The following is a 14,819-nucleotide window of genomic DNA, read 5'->3' as shown; positions in this document are numbered from 1 at the left end:
GGTATCTGAGGTATTATTTTCTGCATGGTTGACCACTGAAAATAATGGGTATCTGCAAGATATTACTGAAAAAAAAGACAGCTCAGTAGTTAAAGTCCTTTATTTGACTTCTCATTGGAGAAAAAAATTTGAAGACCATGCCACAGATCATAATCCTCTTAAGAAAATGTTACAGAAATAAGCAGTGATAAAAGTATTTGAGGACTGAAAAATGCTTGACAGGATGTAGTGTTTTAAAATCATTTCTAAACCATTTCAGAAGGTTCTAGAAAACATAATCACTTCCAACCACCCCCCGCCCCCAAGAAAAACCTTTTGAAACTGATTTGTGAGCTCAGTCATCCCATAGGTTTCTTAAGACACTATCTCCCATATCATACTTGTTGGATTCTAAATTATAAAGCTTGTTGGCTTCACATTCCTCTTTTTCACTTTTTTTTCCCCTTAGTTGGTAAAGTGACTAAACCAGTATTGGAGATTCCCAGCAAAAAACAGGGGTTTACACCTGCAGTATTTCTTCTACAGTCTCTCCTTCTTCCCTTTCAAACACAACTTTACCAGGACTTTAAGAAAAGCATACATACATCTTAAGCGGAACCTCAGCAACCGTTAATTACATTGGTAGTGGGCGCTCTGGTGATCTCCTCACCCTTCTGATGCCAGTGAGGTAGAGGGTGATGGGCATACCTTGCTGTGGTACACACCAGGTGACTAGCATGGGCAGGCATCCAGCGGGCGCTCTTTTGCACACTTGTATTTTGGGGAGCCAAGTTATTGTGGCAGTGCTGTAGATAGGAGGAAATTAAATTACAATATTAATTTTGGTGTGTGTGAAATATTGCCAGACTTGACACTAAATACAAAATATCCAGCCTTTATCCTAGATTTTGTGTGCATTAAAAATTCTCAGAATTAAGGTTAATTTGTAATTCTGAACCTTTTCTCATCAGTTTTCTGGAAATTTTATATATATATATATATATATACCCATGAATTAGATTTTAGTATTTTATTCTTTTAATTGCTGGCTTACATATTTGTAATGTATTCTATGATTTTTTTGTTTTTTTAGGAGGAAACACAGTCATTACTAGAAAACCTGCATGTTTACCATACAAATTACTTCCTGGTTTTGAGGTGTCTTCATCAGTTCACCTCTTCTCTTCCCAAGTACCCACTGGGTCGACAGGTAACCAGAACTTACTCATTTGGAATCTACAAAGTAGGAATATTAGTGGTTTTTTGCTTTGAGTTTGGTAGCATTCAGGCATCAGAATTTGAAATGGATCCAAATCTTGCAGTGAGTATGCAATCTAAATCCATTCCAGCTGTACACTTTACTCGTTATTGAAACAGTATTTTTTGTCTGATGGCCACAACTAGAAACAGCCACATGAATCCAAGTGGTGTTGCTTTCTCTCCAATGTACATGTGCTAAGGCATTTAAACTTTTTTTCTTTAACATTTCTTTGTCACTTATACTGAGAGAGCTGATCCTCTGCTTTAGTGAAATGGAAAAAGGAATCTGTTTGAGACCATTTAATGGTTAACCTTGCATTACACCCAGAGCTAAAGGGAGGCAGTTTAAGAATTTGCTCCTTGCAAAATTATGCTCTGCTGGCCTTCGTGTCATAGCATAAACCTGTGAACCACCTGTCAAGTGAATGCCATGGAAGAATTCTGTATTCCTAAATCTTTGCATCCTTAACTCAAAGGTTTAGAGAACAAATATAAATACGTAAGAATGACTTGTTTATAAGACATTTTCTGCCATTAAACCTTTTTAGTAATCACATCATCATTTTAATAATTTTCTTATTGCAAAGTGACCGGTGATATCAGCCAATCCCAATATGGTTTCATTTTGCTTTCATGTGAATGGTGTTTTATGTAAATGCCTGATCCATGTGATATATGCCAAGTCTGTTGTCATCTACAGAAAGTGGCTGTTTTTAATAACATTATTTTTCTTGACTTGACCATTTATGATTTTTCCAAACGTAGTGTGCAAACTTAGGAGATCACTTTTGATTCCTCACAAGTGTGCTATTCACTTCCAGATCAGAGAGCTGTACTGCACGTGTTTAGAAAAGAACATACTGGATTCAGAGGAGTATGCATCGGCTTTGCAGCTGCTGAGGTAGTTTGTTTTTTTCCTTTTTTGTCTGCTCTAAGCCTGCCAATAAGTAACACCTGCCTCCAGAACTCTGCCTGCCAAGGAGTTTCGTAAGTAGCCATGTTGTAGCTAATATTTGTATATGTCTTGAATTTATGTTTGTAGCTTATAGTGTTTTTAATGTAGCAACCATCCATTTCTTTGCTGGTTTTACCTTGTTTTTGAACTTTTGATTTTTTAAGTAAAATGAGTGTTTATTTAGTGAAATATTGACACGACACAGGGAGAACTTAGGTATGGATCATTCCCATCCAGCCAGCTTGCTGTCATGGTAGGGAAGGTGGTCATGGAAAGCAAGCTCACATGGCCCTGACCTGGTTGGGCAGAGGAGCAGCATCACTGGGTGAAGTGCATCCTGTGAAGGAGGCCATGGCTGACCTTGATGAGGAGCAGCTACCAGTGGGCAGTGGCCCTGATGCCTTCTCCCACCTGAGCTGGCTCTATCCACATTCATTTAATATTGGCTAAGTCATAAATTATTTGTCTAATATTGTATGAATAAATAAGATATCTTGGTGTTATCAGATATCAAAGATCACTTATTATCCCTGACACATTTACCTTTTAAAGTTATAATTATTTGTTTTCCTTGGCTTTACTTCTTATATGTATGGTGACTTCTTAGTGTTTCATAAAAATAATGACCACTTGGATAGTGAGAAAAGGGAAATCAAGTGGAGTTAAGTTTCTGAACACAGTCTTATAATTTTCTTCAGTGGATATCAATGCTTATATGAAAATATCATAAAGAAGTCTGAGAACTGAATATTTATTAAGCCTTGGCTTCCCCTGGGCCCACAAGAAAAGAACAGATGGGCACAGTAGGAGGAAAATTCACATTAAAAGCACTTTAAGTCCGGAGACTTAATAATACAAATGTTAGTAATCTAGCAGGTGCAGCTTAAGATAGGAAACTAATTTTATGCTATCTGGAAAAATAACTCCTCATGGAAACTAGATTGCCACTGAAAAGCTATGTTTTATTTCATTTTTTTAAATGCCAATAACAGATTTCTATGTATTTATATACTTCAACTGGAATGTTTCTGAGACTTCTTTTGTTTTCTGTTCAAGTCAACATACTTATCTCAAACACCCAGTTGATTCTTGCTGGGTTTCCTCTTTAACCTTCGTGATTAGTAATTGCCTTCCTTTTCCAGTTGGGTATTTCCAAATTTGTAGATTTCTTTGTCAGGGAGGGACTTGTTCTTCTCCTTCTGCATCTCCCTGGCACTGGCAATCTTGGGGTTCAAGTCAGGGGTCAAGAATGCCAGTTCCAAATTAGGGTAAGGAAATGTGAGCAATAATAGTAATGGTATGCACTGTTGAACAGTAGTAACCAGGGTTTATGAAGGCTTGCTGTGTGCCACGCTGTGTTGGGCACTTTCAGTGCATTTTCCTGAGTAGTACTGAGTCTAATACTCAGTGCACATTTGTGGCAGACACTGTTAGCCACACTTTACAGCTGAGGAACCTGAAGCATAGATAGGGTTTAAGTGATTTGCCTGAGATCTCATAGTTGTTGAAACTAGGATTCTAATCCAGGTCTGACTTCAAAGCTGTCATACTTTCCACTGTACTTTGCTAAGCTCTAAAATAGGGATGTGGGGATCTGAGTAAAGCAGAAACAATGAACAGAAAGCAAAGTTTCAGTCATTTTGCTAAGCTGAGGTCAGAAACATAGGAATATTAAAAACACTAAGGATCAAATATACAATAGCTGCTACAGCAAGGGCAGGCAAGAGTCTGGGAACTACAAGAGAGAAAGGAATCTGGCAACCTCCAAACTGGAATTCTTCTTTTCCCCTTTGTACAGATTAGATGTGGAGAAAAAGTCAGGGACACTCATCAGTTTAGGCATTCTAAGTAGGAAACATCTGAATTTAGGAAACCAGACATTCTTGTCATCTGTTGTCAAATAATTGAAGTCATAAGAGAAAATAAGGTTAAAATGATCACTGAATGTTACTTTGGAAAGAAAAACTAAGGTACTGTTAGAAACGTAGTCTAGTAACATTTCTAATTTGAACTTTTTGTTAAGTACTTTAATAGCAATATTTCTCTTGAAGAATCCATTTTATCTGGAAACTGACATGTTTAAATAACCATAGATCTACTTGTTGAAATATTTTTTGACCATTAAAAAGTACTTAATTCCTATCATTTGTGTGGAACCACAGAAGACCCTGAAGAACCAAAACAGTTTCGAGGAAGAACACAGGTGGAGGCATCATGCTTCCTGATTTCAGACTACATTACAGAGCTATAGTAATCAAAACAGTATGATATTGGCGTGAAAACAGACACATAGATGAATGGAACAGAATAGAGGACCCAGAAGTAAACCCATGTTTACATGGGCAATTAATTTATGACACAGGAGCCAAGAATATACAATGGGGAAAGGACAGTCTTCAATAAATGGTGTTGGGAAAACTGGACCACTATATTCCACCATACATAAAAATCAACTCAAAATGGATTAAAGACTTGAACACAGAGTTGAAATCATAAAACTAGAAGAAAACATAAGTGGTAAGCTCCTTGACATTGGTCTTGGCAGTGGTTTTTTGGCTTTGACACCAAAAGCAAAGGCAAAAAAGCAAAAGTAAACAAGTGGGACTACATCAAACTAAAAAGCTTCTGCACAGTTAAGGAAACCATCAACAAAATGAAAAGGCATCCTACAGAATGGGAGAAAATATTTGTAAATCATATATCTGATGAGGGGTTAATATCTAAATTATATAGAGAACTCATGCAACACAATAGAAAAAAAAATCTGATGAAAAAATGAGCAGAGGATATGAATAGACATTTCTCCGAAGAGGACATACAGATGGCCAACAGGTACATGAAAAGGTGCTAAACATCATTAATCATCAAGGAAATGCAAATCAAAACCACAATAAGATATTGCCTGTTAGAATGGCTATCATCAAAAAGACAAGAAATAACAAGTGTTGGATTTCCCTGGTGGCGCAGTGGTTAAGAATCTGCCTGCCAATGCAGGGGACACGGGTTCAAGCCCTGGTCCGGGAAGATCCCACATGCCGCGGAGCAACTAAGCCCGTGCACCACAGCTACTGAGCCTGCGCTCTAGGGTGTGCGAGCCACAGCTACTGAGCCCATGTGCTGCAACTACTGAAGCCCGCGTGCCTAGAGCCCAAGCTCCGAAACGAGAAGCTACTGCAGTGAAAAGCCCGTGCACCACAACGAAGAGAAGCCCTCGCTCGCCACAACTAGAGAAAGCCCGTGCGCAGCAACGAAGACCCAACGACGAAGACCCAACGCAGGCAAAAATAAATAAATAAATAAATTTATTTAAAACAAACAAAAAAACAAGTGTTGATGAGGGTGTGGAGAAAAGGGAACCCTTGTACCCAGTTGGTCAGAATGTAAATTGGTGCAGCCACTATGGAAGACAGTGTGGAGGTTCCTCAAAAAATTAAAAATAGAGCTACTTTATGAACCGGCAATCCCACTTCTGGGTATTTATCAGAAGGAAACAAAAGCACTAACTCAAAAGGATATCTGTACCCCTGTGTTTATTACAACATTGTTTACAATAGCCAACACATGGAATCAACCTAAGTGTCCATCAGTGGGTGAATGGATAAGGAAGATGTGTGTGTGTGTGTGTGTATGTGTGTGTGTATTATTCAGAAATAAAAAGAAGGAAATCCTGCCGTAACACCGAACTCATAGATACAGAGGACAGATTGGTGGTTGCCAGAGGTTGGGGGGGGTGCAAAATTGGTGGTGGTCAAAAGGTACAGACTTCCAGTTGTAAAATAAAGAAACCCTGGGAATGTAATGTACAGCAGGGTGACTATAGTCAATAATATTGTATCGTGTATTTGAGAGTTGCTAAGAGAGTAGATCTTAAAAGTTCTCATCAAAAGAAAAAAAAATTGTAACTACATGAGTTGACAGGTGTTAACTAGACTTATCGTGGAGATCATTTCACAAAATATACATATATTGAATTGTATACCAGTAACTAATGTGTTATATGTCAATTATATCTCAATTAAGAAATACTTACAAGGAACTTGTAATAATGTTGAAAAATGTCAAGTATTCATGAGTGGAAAAAAACCTATAGAATTTTATATCACAGTTATTTTAAAATGTAGGCAGCAGACACTGATGTGTGGAGAGCATGCATTTTTTTTTTTTAACTTTTTTTTTTTTTTGGCTGCGTCAGGTCTTCATTGCGGCATGCGGGCTCTTTCTGTTGCGGCATGCGGGCTTCTCTCTAGCTGTGGTGTGCGGGTTTTCTCTCTCTACTTGTGGCGCATGGGTTCCAGGGTACTTGGGCTCTGTAGTTGTGGCGTGTGGGTTCCAGAGCGTGTGGGCTTTGTAGTTTGCCTCACGCAGCCTCTCTAGTTGAGGCACGTGGGCTCAGTAGTTGTGGCGTGTGGGCTCAGTTGCACCATGGCATGAGAGCATGCGTTTATAATATGTCATAATCTGACATGAGTACAATGGTTCTGCATGTCTTCCATAACCTTTCCTCTCTCAGTCAACTCTTGGAGCATGAAGACCACATTCTTTTACAGGATATGAGTTGGTTAATTTTCACTCAACTGTGTGTCTTTAAATAAGGGTATGTTTAAGTTAAAACACCATTTGGGAACAGAAAGTGGTAAAAATTATGCTAACCGAGCATTGAGCTGGGTGAGTGGCTTTTCCTGGTCAGGTATGAAAGACATTAAGAGGAAAAATTTACCTTTCTATTGGAGAAAATTTCTAGACAGCCACCTAAAAATCCAACACTAGACAAAGAATTTTTAAAATTCGAAAAAACATGCTTCAGTAATAAGGTTTTATGGGTTGACATAAATCATAAAGTCCTCAACTTATAGGCCCATGAGAGCTCAGCTGGACTGAAGCACACTGCCCTCTGCCAGCAGTACCAGTGGAGCACCACAGCAATGGTTCTTAGATTGGGGGTAATGAAAAGTCTGCCCCTCTTCTTAGGAGAACTTACTGTGCCCTCCACCCCGTCAACTGAAAATCCCTCATCTAGAGTTATCCCATTGTTTTTCCCCAATAAGGAAACCAAAGCCAGAACCGTTGAGTGACTTTTCTGCAGTTGGCAGAGCTGGAATTTAAATCCGAATCTTCAAAGTTCAGTCAGTTTTTCAGCCCTATTCCAATTATTCGAGAGGTAGTATAAAAAGAAATTTATATGGGTTTGTGGCCAGTAGTCCATGATGAGAGCGTACCCAAAATTTTAAAATGGGGCAGCAGAGCAAGCTTCTGTGGCCTCACACCCCCTCCCCTCTGGACACTAGTCATCTTGGCACAGTGTGCAGGCATGTACATGAAAGGAGCCACAGTGTCTGGTCTGCTTATCCCAAGTGCAACCTTATGAGCTTGCCATAGAAACACATTTGTAAATTGAAGTTGAGTGATAGCTGAGGGAATTTACTTTAGGCTGAAAGAGATTATTCTAATTTCTGAATAAGGCTTTTGAGTTAAACAGTAATATATTAGCAGGTCAGCTCAGCTTTCATTGAGTTAAAAAAACATGACTCAAGTAATAATATTAACATTTGATCACTTTAGCTTAGTTCAAAGAAGCTAGAGATTTAGAGTCTAAATAATGCATTGTTTCCTGACTTGGCAGATCAAATTTTGATGATATTTAAAGATCTTGTTATGAAAAATGACGCAGCTCCGCAGTATATGAGGTGCTTCCTAAATAGCAATAATCTAACTTTTGATGATCAAGATTTATCCATGCGGAAGCTATATGAGACTGCACCACTAAAATATGATTTCTTTTAGAACAGGGATTGCTAATCCTGAATTTGCATCATATCAGGCCCTCCACAATTTTTTGTGTGCTGGTGGTAAAATCAAACAGCTGAATTGTTGAAGCTCATTTTAAAGCAGAAGATGCTGAGTGGCACTGTTTTTGGAGTAATGGTTTTCAGACTTTAGTGTACATAAGAATCAGTTGAGGTATTAAACATGTAGATTTCTACCCTCCCCCCAAAGATTCTGAATCTGACTGCTGGGCACTTGGGTGTGGTGGTCAGCAGGAATCTGCATTTAAGAAGCACTTCAGCACATTTGGACAGGTGGTCCAGGGACCACACTTTGAGAAACGCTGTTGTAGACAATAAAGGGGAATAAAAATGGAGTACAAAAAATTGAGGGAAAAAAATGAAGCCATCAAAGAAAAAGAAACTGATGGCTTTAGGCAGTTGATCTCAAATTAGTTCCAAAACTAGACTAAGGTATTCCACTGCTAATAGTGAACAATGGTTTTTATCTCAATAAACAGAAACAAGATCTGCATTTGTATTTTGTTTTTCTTTATTAAAAATTTAGTGTGTACTGCCACTTTTCTGCTAGTAAAATGAACAGGTAGCTAAGAAATATTAATTTAAAAAAATCAGAAATTGCTGATCAAACTGAGTTTGACAACTTTATTTCTTCTGAACTCAGGGTTGTACTTTTGTAGTACATCAATAAAATAGGTATATATTTTATGTTGCTAAAGTTGTCTCTAACCATATGGTAGAGTTAACTTGATTCATTTTGACATACTGAAAAGAACATGGTGTTTCACAAAGGGCCCCGTGACTTCCAGGTGCTCCCCTACATGAGCCAATTTGAAAATAGAGAAATTATTCTTCACATTAGGTCATGAAATTATTTTTCAGTGCATGGCCATTGCCTTGTTCATCCATTAAAAAAATGTTTTTTTAATACTTGGTACGTGGAGTCACTGACTGATGACAAAGATGACACAGTGTGGGTCCTTACCCACACTGAATTTTGGCCAAGTGGGAGATTAAGGTGGATAAGTAGACAGGCAGGTAGAATACAGAGTAATAAGTGCTGTGCTGGGTGAGGTCTAGGGCACTAAGGAACTAATAGACTGGACAGTTAACCTCTGTTTGGGAGGTCGAGCAGTTTCTTGGAGGAAGTGGCGTCTAATATGAAATATCAAGGTTAAAAGGAATTATGCATATTTTTGGTTTCTGTTTCACTTGTTAGGATCATATGTGATTACTTTGTTGTATTGTCTTAGAAGAAGACAGTCTCTGTGAATGTTTTTTTTGTAAGCCTTTTTGTTTTGCTTTCTTCTAGTCTTTATTGATATATTTGCAGGTTTGAGTCTTTGAATATTTGAATATTTTTTGAAGCTGTTTTATACTGGTAGTATCTGTTTAGAACTTGAGAACTCATTATTCGGAAGATCTTTGCATTAGCCGTGGATTGGCCAGTTTCTCCTTCTAGCCCGTTCTCAATCAGACGTTTATATAATCAGTACTTAACCAGAAATTGTTGCCTTTCTGCATGATGAAGCAGAACACGCATTACGCATTGCCCTGCAGGATGATTGCTTTTAAATGGTTGCTAAATGATTCTCTTTCTGTCTTAGTTAAGGAAACTTTTTTTAAAAATAACAACCTATAAAGCTTTCAACACATCAAGTATCACAGTCTGTTTTGAACCATTTATGCAAAAGTGATATAATCACTTAATCAAGTTGGTTAAAGATAAATAGCTTTTTCAGCATTAATGAGACGTGTCTTAGATGCGTTTGTTTTTCCTTTCTCTTTAAAGTAGTCCAGTGTGCTGGCTTTCAAACTTTTAGACTTTGATACAGTTTGTTCTCTGTATCTGCAGGTTCTACATCCATGGATTCAACCAACCATAGATTGAAAATATTAAAAAAAAAAAAAATTCCAAGAAGTTCTAAAAAGCAGAAAAAAAAGCGTGTGAATTTGCTACGCACTGGCAACTATTTACATAGTATTTATATTGTATTTGCAATTATGTGCATAGCATTTACACTGTATTAGATATTATAAGTAATCTAGAGATGATTTAAAGTATCTGGGAGGATATGCGTAGGTTATGTGCAAATATTATGCCATTTAATATAAGGGACTTGAGCATCCTCGGATATTTGTATCTTCAGGGGTCCTGGAACCGATCCCGCATAGATATCGAGGGACAACTGTATTTACTTTTCAATTTTATTCTACTTCTTTTAAAGTAAATGCTAGATGGAATCCACCAAAATTTGAAAGCATTGTCACACTATCTCCAGTTTCTCTCCTCTCATTCTCTCTTTAGCTGATTTGGTTTTTCCACTCTAGCAGTGTACTTCGATCAAGGTCACCAGTGACCCTCATGTTGCTAAATGTTTCTAATGATCAATTCTGTCTTCATTTGCATTAACCTATTATCAGCATCTAACACAGTTCATCACTGCTTCCTTAGTGACTTCTAGGGCCTAGAGTCTCTTGGTTTTCCTCTTACCTCAGTGCACGCTCCTCCCCCTCAGTCTTCTTTGGTAATTTCTCTTCTCCCTGACATCCTAACATTACAGTGCCCCAGGGCTTAATCAAGAGCCCACACTTTTCTCCTGAGTGCCAGACTCTTATGTCCATCTACCTGTTTACACCTCCACTTGGATATCTGATATACAGCTCATGGTTAACATGTTCAAAATTGAATGCCTGATCTTCCCCTGAAACCTAGAATCTTCCTGCAGTCTCCCTATCCTTCCAGTTGTTCAAAGCCAAAAACTTGGGTTCTGCCTTCAAAATATTTCAAGAACCAAACCTCTTCTTGCCACCTTCCCTCACTGGTACCACCATTGTCCAAGGCACCGTCACCTCTCATCTGGATTATTGCCATCACCTCCTAACTGGCTTCCTTGCTTCCACGTATGCTCCCTTACAGGTTTTTCTCAAAATAGCAGTCAAAATAATCCTTTTAAAATATGTCAGATAATGTCACTCCTTTGCTCAAAACTCCCGTTTTCACTCAGGGTAAAACCACCGTCTATACAATGACCATACATGATCTAGCCCTTCATTCCTTCTCTCTGATTTCATTGCCTACCACTCGGTCTCGACTTCCACTTATGTAACCTCAGCCTCCTTGTTTTTTTTGAATAGACCAGACATACACCCACCGTAGGGCCTTTGCATGCATTGTTTTCTCTCAGGAAAAGCTCTTCTCCTACATTCTTATATGGCTGTCTTACCTCCTTCACATGTTTGATCAAATGTCATCTTCTCAATGGGGCCTAATAACTTTTAAAATTGAAACCTACCTGCCCTCAAACCCTCCCCTCTAACTGCTCAATATTTTTCCATAATACCAATTTTTAACATATATATAGTAATATAAGATAGTGTTTGTTATCTCTGCACCACCCCCCAGCCCAGCTAGAATGTCAGTTTCATGAGGACAGGGTTTTTTGATTCACTGAGTTGTATCTTAAATGCCCAGAACCATGCCTGGTATTAGTAAGTATTCAGTAGATGTTTATTGAATGACTGACTGAATGAATGAATGAATGGTTTCTTGACTAAATAATGGTTGAAACCCATTTTGAAAACTCAGTTTGAAAAATGCTGGTCTGGTGGCTAGACTCAATCCTAATTTTCTTCTTTTTGGCTGCGTTCAGTCTTCGTTGCTGCTCATGGGCTTTCTCTAGTTGAGGCGAGTGGGGGCTACTCTTCCTTGCGGTGCGCGGGCTTCTCATTGCGGTGGCTTCTCTTGTTGTGGAGCACGGGCTCTAGGCATGCAGGCTCCACCAGTTGTGGCACATGGGCTCAGTAGTTGCAGCTCGCGGGCTCTAGAGCGCAGGCTCCGCGGCATGTGGGATCTTCCCGGGCCAGGGCTCGAACCCATGTCCCCTCCATTGGCAGGTGGATTCTTAACCACTGCGCTACCAGGAAAGTCCCTCAATCCTTAATTTTCTATTTGGGCTGCTATATGTAACAAACTTTGGGGGGATAAAATTAATTTTTATTTTTTAGTCATTTTTAGTTAATTTTGTTCAGTTAGGTGTGGTTTGTCCAAAGTGCTTGCTGGAGTCACTCTAACAGTAATCTAAATGAAAACATAACAGTACTTTTCTGACATTACCCCTTGTGTTATATAACTTTGAAAGCCAGTCATCCACTGTTGGCAGTTTGTACTTTCAGATTTTTTTTTTCAGGCACAAACATATATTAAATCATACTATACAGTGTTCCACAATTTGCATTTTTTTTGTTTTTTGGATTTGTCTGATTGATTTTTGTCATGGTAGTTATTTGTTTTGCTTCTAATATTCTATCATGGACATTGTGTCTTGAGATGCACTATAAGATCATTGGTAAGAGCACGGGTGCCCAGCCAGACTGGGTTCAAATCCCAGCTTTGCCAACCAGACTCTGGGCAAGTTACTTGAGTCTTCTGTGCCTCTGTTTTCTCATCTCTTAACATGGGAATAATAATAGTATCTCATCATACAGTGTTGTGGAGATCAAATGACGCCTGGTATACATACCTGTGTGTAGAAATATTAGCTGTCATCACTTGTATTACTTCATTATTTATCCCCACTATGTAGTATCCCTTGTTTTGAAAGTGTAACACTTTATTTAATTAGTCCCTTGTTTGATATATGTTTAGGTTGTTTCTAATTCTCTGTTGTTACAAACAGTAATCACCGAGGGTGAGTTTGTGTTTGCACATTAGTATATTTATTTCCACAAAATAAATACATAGACTTTCTGAGTCTAAAATATAAACACTATTGTACACTTGCACCAACAATGTATCAATATTTATTTCCCTGTACTCTTGCTGATGCTGGATGTTATCAGACTTAAATAGTTTTCTTTCTTTCTTCTAGTAGTTCTTGATTGATGGACTGGTTCTTTCCCCTCCCCAACATTTTTATTCTTTCTGAAATATATTGAGGTAATGATCTGTTTTTTTCAAACTAGTTATTTCCAATACTCCACGTCTCTTCCCCACTGATTTGAAGTGGTACCTTTGTGTCATGTACCAAATTCTCATATGTACCTTGATCTCTTTCTAGACTCTTATTTCCTTCTATCGTCCTGTCTATTCCTATACAAAGTAAAATCTGATTTTAATCACTGTAGCGTATACCTTTTGATATATTAATAGTGCCACTCGCTACATACACTCAAGTATACACACTTTGTTCCTCTGTTTTAGGAACAATTATTTTTCCAGATTAATTTCATAGTGATTTTTTGGGGGCTTTTAAAAAATGCCCACTGGAATTTTGTTTCAAAAAGTGTTAAATTTTGGATTAATTTGGAGTGAATTTATATCTTTACAGTATTGAGAGTTAGAACTTAAAATGTCTATTCAGGGCTTTCATTTTTTTGCTATGTCTTACACGTTTGTCATAATATTCTATAGTTTTTGTTGCCATTTTGAACATGCTCTTTTTTCCATAGTTTAATGTTAAGATATTGATTACATGTAAATGTAAGGTATTGACGTGTGTGTACATGTACACACACATATGTATTTGCCTTATATGTACCCACCCTTTTACACTCTTTAATACTTCTGTAGCTTTCTTAGACTTCCTAACCTTACCGTTGTATCCTGTGCAAATAATAAATTTCATCTCCCTTTCTGATGTTTGTACCACTTGCTTCTTTTTTCTTGTTGTAGAATAGATTCTAGAATGATGCTGAATAATAGTGATGATAGCAGGCATCTGTGTTAGTTCGTTGTGTAAATATATATAATTTAATTGAAAATTTTTAATTAATGACTTTATTGGGTTGTTCACATTATTTGCCCTAATCAGCCTTACTTCAAGTCTTGCTTTATATTAAACCTGAGAGTACTTGGGAACGTATATGGTCTTTTGTTACTCTGGAAACAATAAGAACATAGTCTTTGGCTAAGAATAAAAAGAGTAATAACTGTCTGAATCCCTGGAAGTTTATACCTGAGATGAAAGAGCTACCCCTTCCAATCAAATGCCACATTAAACATTATGACTAGTAAAGTTAGATTTCAAAATTATATGACATGATGCCATTTTCTATTGCATCCTGAAAATGAATAATAGGCTGGGCTTTGCCCTCCTCACTATTCAATTCTGTAAGCTGCAAAGAGATGTGAGGTGTGGCTGCCTGTGGCCTGGGGAGCTGGTCCTCAGGGTGCTGCTCTTGCGGGTTAGACCTCCTCTGGCGTTTCCTCAGCCTCTGCCCTTACAGCAAGCCAGTGCCCGGGATTCCTTGGAGCCTGGAAATGCTGATCTAGGCTGAGTAGGGCTAAAGTTCGGGTATGACAGATTGTTCAACCGTATGTGACTTTGAGTTAACTCTCTTCTCTTAATAGTTTGACTCCATCTGGGCAATAGAAAGCCAGAAATTTTAAATAATCTCAAATGTAATCAAGAATTAAATGTGTTGGCTTGGTTGTCTTTGACCTGTTTGTTAGCTGCCTTTCATTCACAGATAAAGATTACACTTTGGATAATTATTTCATTGTTGTAGAAAGAGGAAGAGAAGATTTTATATTCTTAAAACTAGGGAAGAGTTTACGTTTTGTCCACCCCTGCCAGTTTCTATATTTATTGGTTGTATGAGTGTTTTCTTCTTTTGTTTTTGTTCTGGGTTTTTTTTTGTTTTTTTTTTTTTGGTTTGGGTTTAAATTTTAGTTGAAGTAACCAGCTTAATTTTGAGGTAATCATAGTCTACTTAGCTTCATTTTTTTTCCCTGAGTAATAATAGTATTTTCCCCAAATTTTTTACTATGAAAAATGTCAAACATAAGATAGTTTTCTTACAGAATGACCCATATTCTGGGTTTGGCTGATTGTTTTCTT

At 37.9% G+C, this 14,819-nt stretch overlaps 1 protein-coding gene across 6 annotated transcripts in view; it reads left to right on the top strand.

Annotated features, from left to right (window-relative positions):
• The window catches only part of ORC3 (origin recognition complex subunit 3), a 60,908-nt gene that overhangs the window by 31,489 nt on the left and 14,600 nt on the right, over positions 1-14,819 (top strand). For all 6 annotated transcript variants that reach the window (XM_059941676.1, XM_059941677.1, XM_059941675.1 and 3 more), the window contains exons 12-13: positions 1,073-1,189; positions 2,061-2,140. In XM_059941676.1, the coding sequence (XP_059797659.1) occupies positions 1,073-1,189; positions 2,061-2,140 (197 nt within the window). The remainder of the gene's footprint in view (positions 1-1,072; positions 1,190-2,060; positions 2,141-14,819) is intronic.

The sequence above is a fragment of the Balaenoptera ricei genome, chromosome 12, assembly GCF_028023285.1.
Source record: "Balaenoptera ricei isolate mBalRic1 chromosome 12, mBalRic1.hap2, whole genome shotgun sequence".
Taxonomy (NCBI): domain Eukaryota; kingdom Metazoa; phylum Chordata; class Mammalia; order Artiodactyla; family Balaenopteridae; genus Balaenoptera; species Balaenoptera ricei.
This window is presented reverse-complemented; position numbering and strand designations above follow the sequence as displayed.